This window comes from Gossypium hirsutum, chromosome A12 (assembly GCF_007990345.1).
Source record: "Gossypium hirsutum isolate 1008001.06 chromosome A12, Gossypium_hirsutum_v2.1, whole genome shotgun sequence".
Lineage (NCBI taxonomy): Eukaryota > Viridiplantae > Streptophyta > Magnoliopsida > Malvales > Malvaceae > Gossypium > Gossypium hirsutum.
The window spans coordinates 26,082,586-26,091,662 of NC_053435.1; the positions used below are offsets into that span (position 1 = coordinate 26,082,586).

Genomic DNA, 9,077 nt, shown 5'->3' on the forward strand with positions numbered 1-9,077 from the left:
ATATTATTGAAAAATATTCAATATTAATATTCTAATAATAAATATTAATTACAATTATAAATATATTAATAATAAATATTTTGTAGTATAAATGTTAAAATATGTCATAAGTCTATGTACTCTTCACATCCCTACACTTTTATTTCAAAAAATTAGTCCATCTACTTTTTAGATTTGAAAATAAAATTCAATTGTTAACATTGTTAAATTTATTTATCAATTTTGTTGATGTCACATTTTTAAATAAGAAATTTCAGTAACTAAAAAATGGCGTTATAATAAACATAAATTTAACTAAATATTTTTAATAATAATAATAATTGAACTTGAATTTTGATCTCTAAAAAATAGGACTAACCCAAAAATAAAAGTACATTGACTAAATTTTAAATGGACGAAGAGTACAGGAACTTATGACATATTTTAACCTAGTATAAAAATATGAACATTTTAATTATATAAATATGAGTATTTGTTTAAATAATGTTTAGCTCATTTATCCCTTACAATTTTAATGTGTCAACATGTACTCTCATATATTTAATATATGTAATTTAAATTAATTTTTAATTAAACATTATTTATTATTAAATTTATATATGGCATGGATTATTACAACAAATTTTCTTATTATAAAATAAATTCCAATTGTTAAAAGAAAATTGCACTATAATATTATATAAAAATATATTTATGTCGTGCTTATTTTAAAAAGAACAATGTAAAATATAAATTTATAAATATAAAATAAATTCAATTAAACAATAAAAGAAATAAGAAAATATCAAATGTATATTTGTTTAATTGAAAACAACATTTATGAAATATTTTCAAGAAATCTGTCAAATAAAAAAAATATTTTATATAGATTCATCCAAATATTAAAAAATATATTTTTTTCACAAAAATTAATCACTTTTTAAAAATTATTTTTTAAAATTTATTTTTAGTAAACAAACATAACCTAAACTACTGGTAATTTATCATTTTTGTATAATAGATTCTGGAATTTTGAAATACAGAAAATATTATCTTGGGATGCTCGTATTGAAACCCCCGAAAAGAAATATTTGATTGGGAACAAGGAAATCAATTAAGTGTTCTATTTTACAAATTTCAGCAAATTGGTTTTTTTTTTTAATTTGAATGAAAAGGTTGCGCTGAATTTCATAAGTTGAGAAAATAGAAAACAACATGACAGCATATGAGTGGTATGGGGGCATAGCGTATGATAAACCAACAAGTAGGAATATTAGACCAGATTCTGAGTTTATACATTTTGCAACTTGCAACTCTATCTGTTTCGTATAATTATACTATTATTATCTTGACTTAAATAGAAAAATGGTTAAAAATTTTGTCAATATATGCTTAGCACCGATTTAAACTATATTTTCCTAATATTTTATCTTTAACATTGTATTAAAAAATATATAATTATGTAACTTTTTTCTACTTCAATATTAATTAGGGTGAATTATATCAAAATAATTAAATTATTAGTAAATTTATATTTTAGTCATTTAATTTTTAAAATTATAAAATAATTATTAAATTATTTAAAAATTCTTTTTTAAATCATTAAATTATTTAAAAAAATTATTTAAATTATCAGGCTTTTAAATTTTTGTTTTTTTTAAAGTCGAATAACTGAGTTCCATGATTTGATCTAAGTCGAAAGTTATTTGAATTTTAGTGTACAAATATAATGTTCAAAACTGTTTCATAAAAAAATAAATCATACAAAAGAAGAAAAAAAAACTTTCAATTAATATGAATGACACGAACGAAAAAAACCATACAATAATAATTTTATAACTAACTTATTAACTTGGTTTTCTAGTAAATAAGCGAAAATGTTGATGGACTTCCTGCTCTTGGAAATAGCAAAAGAGTCGAGAATGCTTTTCCTTTTATTTTCTTTTCCATCTCAGATTCCAATGTAAGGTTTTTCTTTTCAGTTTCTTTTGGTTCTACTGAACATTTTAGGTTGGAATCTGACTGGTAGATGAAGAGTAAAGAGAAACCCCTTCCTCTAAGTAAAAGGATAATTTTTCATCCCTTAAATATATATTTAAAAATAAATTTAATTTTCCCATAGTACAAAGATTGCGTTGAGAAGTGCTTATCCAAGTTCCAAAGGACTCGACTGCCCCTTTGTTCTTTTTTTCTTTTTTCTCATACAATATACATTGAAGGAACCAACAACACCGAAAACCTCTTCTTTTTTTAAATATAATTATCCAACCGTCATTCATCTTCTACCCTTTTGAATTATTAAACCATTTCCATTGTCTTTATAAACCCCCTCAACCTCTCTTCTTTTCTTCATCAATTCAATTTCCTCAAACCTTTCTCTCCAACAACCCTTCTCAAATCTCCCATGGAATTAACCCTTCTTTTCCCCCTTTTCTTCTTCTTCACCTTATCTTTTGCTACATACATATCCACTCTAACCTTAAACCAAAACCATCCATCATCATCATCATCATCAAGCTGGAGAAGCGATAATGAAGTGATGGGATTGTACAAATCTTGGGTCATCCAACATGGCAAAGCTTACAATGGTATCAGTGAAGAAGAGAAAAGGTTCGAAATCTTTAAGGATAACTTGATGTTCATTGATGAACATAACTCTAACAACAACACTACATATAAGCTTGGGTTGAACAAGTTTGCGGATTTAACCAACCAAGAGTACCGAGCCAAGTTCTTGGGCACCAGGACTGACCCTAGGCGTCGACTCATGAAGTCCAAGATCCCCAGCTCACGTTACGCTCACCGTGCCGGCGATAACTTGCCGGATTCAGTAAACTGGAGAGATCATGGAGCTGTTAGTCGAGTCAAGGATCAAGGATCTTGTGGTGAGTGAATTTTATTTAATTTCTAACTTCAAAATGAAAATAATTATATCCATGCACTTCTTTTTTTAATTATTGAAGTATCCTAATCTAACATCAAATAAGAATATGAGATTACTTGTGACTTAAGGCTTCATGCTAATTTCATGATCCGTCCAAAAAAAAACCCTTTATTTTGATTTCGTTCTTTAATTTTCCTTTATCCTCTTATCAAAAACCGGACTACGGATTGGCGGCAGAATGGTAGTTATGAAAATGGAACGGTAGTTTGGTAGTTGAAGTCACATTAAAACATTATATATATTTTTAAAAAACATTAGATTTTTTTTTACATTTTTTTTACAGGGAAAATTAATATTGCTACACAGGGAAAAAAATCATACGTTATCTATTATAAATACACATTAGATTTATGAAATGTGAATAAAAAATTATGTAATAAATATATTTATTAAAATTTTATAAAATATAATTGATATTTTACTTACAATTATAAAATTAATAGTTTATCATATATTGTCTTTCGGGTTTAAATCTTATTATAATTAATTTTTATTTATTATATAAAAGGATAAAAACACCCTTATAATATATAACTTAAGAAATTTTAATAATTTCATAACGGAGTTGGTGTATGGATTGATAAAACAATTAAAATTAGTGTATATATAAATTTCACAAATAAAGCTAAAAACCAATTAAAAAGCTAAAATACTAAGGATTTTGCTACTTTATTTAGAGGAGTCTTCATACTTCCATTACATGCAAATGAACTCATGAACTTTAATTTGTAGTAAATAAGTGCTTAATGGATCTGAATAAGCTTTTAGTTTTTTTTTATACTTAATTTAATAAATTAAGCGCAAATAAAGGAATAATGACTACCAAAAATACAAAAAATTGTTTACAAAATCTCAATTTAACCCGCCCTGTTATCATCTATTTTTTTTCTCTTCGCTCAGGAAGTTGTTGGGCATTCTCAGCAATTGCAGCAGTGGAAGGCATAAACAAAATCGTGTCCGGTGAACTAATCTCTCTATCGGAACAAGAACTAGTCGATTGTGACCGATCCTACGATGCCGGTTGCAATGGTGGCCTAATGGACTATGCCTTCCAATTCATTATCGACAATGGTGGCATTGACACTGAAAAGGATTATCCTTACCTTGGCTTCAATAACCAATGTGATCCAACAAAAGTCAGTTCCCAATGCTTAAATCCTAACACCACAGTAATCTTGCAGTTTGTTTATGGTTATGGATTTTGATGCCTTTTTTTTCTTTTTTCTGACAGAAAAACGCTAAGGTTGTTAGCATTGATGGGTACGAGGATGTTCCAAATAACGAGAATGCTTTAAAAAAGGCCGTCGCACATCAGCCTGTGAGTATCGCCATTGAAGCTGGTGGTAGAGCTTTCCAACTCTATGAATCAGTAAGTTCACCTATTTTTCTCAAGCAAAATAACACTCTGTACAAGAATTAGAGTGTTTTACCATTTGTCATTGTTTGAACATATTTCCAGGGAGTTTTTAATGGTGAATGCGGGTTAGCTTTAGACCATGGCGTGGTTGCGGTCGGATATGGCTCCGATGATAACGGTCAAGACTACTGGATTGTGAGGAATTCATGGGGCAGCAATTGGGGTGAAAATGGATATATAAGAATGGAGCGTAATATTAATGCTAATACCGGAAAGTGTGGTATTGCAATGGAGGCTTCCTATCCTGTTAAGAATGGGGCAAATATCATCCAACCTTACTATAATGAAAGCACTGAGAATATCAGCAGTGCTTGAATTCATTGCTACAGTTTGCAGTTCTTGAGTTAAAAATGTCTCACCTGCTCTGTTTTAGGCCATTGGAGAAGACAATCAGCGACTCCCAGATGCAAATAATGATGCTGGGATTTTATCATTGTTATATATATATATTTACAATTCATCAAAAACAACAACTGGGAAACTGGTATTGTTATGATTTATGATTCATGAAATTTCAATTCATGTATGTTATCTTTATTTGTCAAGTACTCTCTAGAAATTAGATTAACTAAGACAAATTCAACTTCAGAACTAATTTTGATGTTATACCAACTGCACTGCTTGATTGGTATTATATTCTGCAAAATACATTTGATGAAAGATATACCGTACAGACGACAAGAAATGTTGGATTTTCCTTCCGTGTAAAGCAATTTTAGCAATATAACTTGGGTTTCTCTAATTAAAAACATCTCTGCTACATCCGGAAGCTAATCCAGTAAAAAGCTGGATGAAATGAACAAATACGCGATGTACGATCGATGATCATTTAGAGAGAACTTGTATTAGCAGAGCCATTACTATAGGATATTCAGCTATAAAAACAAAATTCATGGGAAAATAGAAAAGGAAACTGTCTGTAATATGTGATGGATGTAATACTATTGGTGTTTCAAATTGAGAGAAAAAGAAAAGAACAAAAGAAGAAAGTGCTGAAACTGTTTTCAATCTATATTCAGTCAAAACATTTCAACTTTTATTCAAAAATTTCACCTAACACTACACTTCTTGAAACTTACCAAAAAAAAAAAAAAAAGTAACTTGTACACTAAGTGAATCAACAAAACAAGTCAATCAACACTTGTAAATGTCAGTGCATAAACTGAACATTCCTTTGAACTAAATCACTAAGAAACTAAATTGTAACTAGAATAGTTAGCCATAGTTCAACACTTCTTGACTTCTATTTTGCAAACACTAACAACTTGTTTGGTTGGGTGTAATAGGAATAGATTACAGCCCAATTCAGTGGATCTACCACCAAACCAATGTTTGGTTGGCTATAATGCCTAATACAGCCTGCATTGAATCCATTCTTATTTAGGGAAAAGGTTGCATAGCCATTCCCTTTACTCACCACCGAATAAGCACTAAATAGGATCTTTTCTTCCCTTTTCAATTTTTACACTCCTCCTTCGTTCTTTCTTTCTTTTCTTTTTTTTTTCTATTCCTCAGTCGATATTACCTTCACCTTCAGTTCCTCCTAGACGATTGACCATGAAGCTGTGGAGGTTGCCAAGACTGTTCTCGAAGTCGCCAATGTCACTTGGACCGCCATGGAATGTTGCCACCACCGTCACAACCCCGACGATGATTCTCCTAAAAATCATGACGCTTTTAAGCTCGAAAAAGAATTGGAAACCCTAAAATCTAAAAATCAACAGTCTCAAGAATCTTGTAACACCCCTAACCTGTCTCTGTCACCAGATTAGGGTTACGAAGTATTAACGTACAAACAGAAACATTTAAACTTAACACATTCAATAATTTGATCATATTATAAACCATTCATATACATGCATATTGTCCTTAAATCAAGCCTTTGAGGCCCTAAAATAACTTAGAAGCAAATTGGTACCAATTGGAAACAAATTGAAAATTTTAGGAAAAAGATGCAAAATATGCAAAACAGGGGTCACATGCCCGTGTCTCAGCCCGTGTAACCTTCGAACTAGGGACACACGGCCGTGTCCCAGTCCGTGTCCTCACCTGTGTAACTCTCTGAGTAAGGTCACACGGTCGTGTCACACGGCCCTTATGCTAGGCCTTGTAACTCTCTGAGTTACCCCACACACTCGTCTGTCAGGTCGTGTGTTAGGCCGCGTGTTAGGCTACGTAACTCACTGACTTGCATACAAAAGAACTCTCATATGGCACACAACCGTGTCACCAGGCCGTATGCCTTACACGGCTGAGTCACATGCTCGTGTCTCAAGCCGTGTGGACCCAAAATCTACCTAAAATCAAGCCATTTCACAAGCAATTTCACTCTTAATAAATCTAACCATTTTAGCATACACCTAAGGGATTATATTAGGGTGTTAAATGGCATGCTTATGTAGTGGTGAATGTTGTTTAAATCCCTCATACTCATTTTCATACCATTCTAATTACACCAAAAAGAACTTATTTACAAGTATGTTAAAATACCTAATAACATAGTTTAGTAAAGTATCAAAGTGTACTAAACCAACACATTTAGCCACATATGCATGCCACTACCCTAAGAGATACAAAAGCTACCAACTTCGATGGATAGTGTGAGCCAATTGATTGATCCTTCCAAAATTTCAGCAACAGTTATCTACAAAACAATCCACAAGAACCGGTAAGTTTACTAACTTAGTAAGGACATAGTATTACATTTAATCTAATACAATTAGACACAATTCATATACCATTTGATTTCAGGCTTATCAAAGTAAAATCAAGGCACGTAAATGTGTTCAGGGCTACCGAAGTAAAAACAGGGGCACATATGTGCAATCAAGGGTACCGAAGTACGAACAGGGGCACGTATGTACAATCAGGGATATCGAAGTACAAACAGGGGCACGTATGTGCAATCATTCAATAATTAACTATAGACATTTAATTAAAGAAATATAATGTAAAAATGCAAGTAGAAATTCATTTACTTATTGAAACACTATGAACTTACCTATTATTTGATTCTGAACAACAGGCGGGGGGCTAATCTGCTATTTTCTCTTTTCCTCAGTTATTGTCTTTTTTATCCAAGTTTTTATCTATATAATAATAAATAAAATATATTAATCTCATACATTTCTGACATTCCATTCAATGCATATGATCCTTAACTTTTCATTAATTAGACATTTTTCCTAAACTTTTACAACTTTTGCAATTTAGTCCCTCAACCCGAAAATCATCAAATTAACCATTTTCTAGAAATAAAATTACAGCCGAATATTCTAGGATCTTTAAAAATTCCTATTACACATCAATCTCACCATCTAACCTTGAATTTTGACATTTTAACAATTTAATCCTCAAATCAAAATCTAATAAAAATCACTTTATACAACAACCAAATATCACAACCAAAGCTTCAAATATATAATTATCATCATAAACAACCAAGATTCATCAATGATAACTTCCAAATTTTTTAAAAGATTCAAAAACGAAGTTACAAGCTAGATGGACCTAGTTGCAATGATTTCAAAAACATAAAAATAATTAAAAACGGATCACGAATTCATACCATGCAAGAAATTTTAACCTAGCCGAACTTCAAGCTTCCCCTTCCATGGATAATTCAGTTGAAAACAAAAATATGAAGAAGATGATAGCATTTTGTCATTTGTTTTGTTTTTATTTAACTAATTACCTATTTACCCTTACTAATATAACTTAAAACTAACATAATTGTGTCCAAATTTGTCCACTAATATCAAGGACGGTATATTTACCATCTTAGTCCATTAGTTTAAGGTTTCATGGTCATTTATCCCCTTTAACTGATAGAACTCAACTTTTTACACCCTTTACGATTTAGTCCTTTTTACTTAATTAACCATTTAAACATCGAAATTTCTTAATGAAATTTTAACACAATCTTAATATAATCCCATAAAAATTAAAATAATAATAAAATAATAACTCGCTCGTCAGAATTGTGGTCTCAAAACCACTATTTCTGATGTCATTGAAAATAAGTTGTTACAAATATTTTGGAACAAAACCTCAAATCTTCAACAATCTCTTTGAAACTCTTACTATTTTAAATGATTGTCCTCTTGAGGTACATAAATTCCATAACCCATTTTTTGTGTTTGAGCAACTCTATGCTCGGTTGATATCTACCATGGAATCTAAATACTTTTTGCTTCGACTCAAATCTCTTAATGGATCCAATACTAAAATCGAGTTTCCATTCAAGGAAGCTACAAGTTCTTATATTATTATTTTTGTATCAATTATTTGCAGTTTCTGATATCTTTTATAGCTTTTCCATGAATGAAGGACGTGCAACAAGAAATTCCTAATCGAACAAATAAATTATCACTACATTAAGCTGGATTAATAACTTTGACAATGAAGTTGATACAATTTTTTCGTTTTCACTTACCTTTTATTTATTGTTAAGAATATTGATATTAATTGATTAGTTACCATGTCTTTTTTAATTTGATTTTAAATTAGGGGATGATAAGCATTCTGCTGAAATTCTGATTAATGTTAACCAAAATGAACCAAGTTTGTGGGTATGGGTAATTGATGAAATGGTTCCGATCAATGTTGAAGAGTGGAGTGGAATCGATGATGAGAAATTTACTGTTATTATGTGTAAACATTGCATATCCATTCAGAGGGTCAGGCTCTAAATTGCCTATTCAATGCCTCTCCTAATAGCTTTCTTTTTTTTTGGTT

The 9,077-nt window shown here is 30.5% G+C and overlaps 1 protein-coding gene across 1 annotated transcript; it reads left to right on the forward strand.

The window, feature by feature from the left end:
• Positions 1-1,873: 1,873 nt before the first annotated feature.
• LOC121211350 (cysteine proteinase COT44) lies at positions 1,874-4,877 on the forward strand. The gene is made up of 4 exons (XM_041084102.1): positions 1,874-2,864; positions 3,824-4,059; positions 4,155-4,292; positions 4,383-4,877. The coding sequence occupies exons 1-4, from the start codon at positions 2,384-2,386 to the stop codon at positions 4,653-4,655; spliced, it is 1,128 nt and encodes a 375-aa protein (XP_040940036.1). The 5' UTR covers positions 1,874-2,383; the 3' UTR covers positions 4,656-4,877.
• The last annotated feature ends 4,200 nt before the right edge of the window (positions 4,878-9,077 follow it).

Coding starts and splice junctions, on each gene's coding strand:
- LOC121211350 (XM_041084102.1), top strand. CDS start 2,384: ATGGAATTAACCCTTCTTTTCCCCCTTTTCTTCTTCTTCACCTTATCT. Junction 4,060..4,154: donor ACCAATGTGATCCAACAAAA/GTCAGTTCCCAA, acceptor TTTTTCTGACAG/AAAAACGCTAAGGTTGTTAG. Junction 4,293..4,382: donor CTTTCCAACTCTATGAATCA/GTAAGTTCACCT, acceptor ACATATTTCCAG/GGAGTTTTTAATGGTGAATG.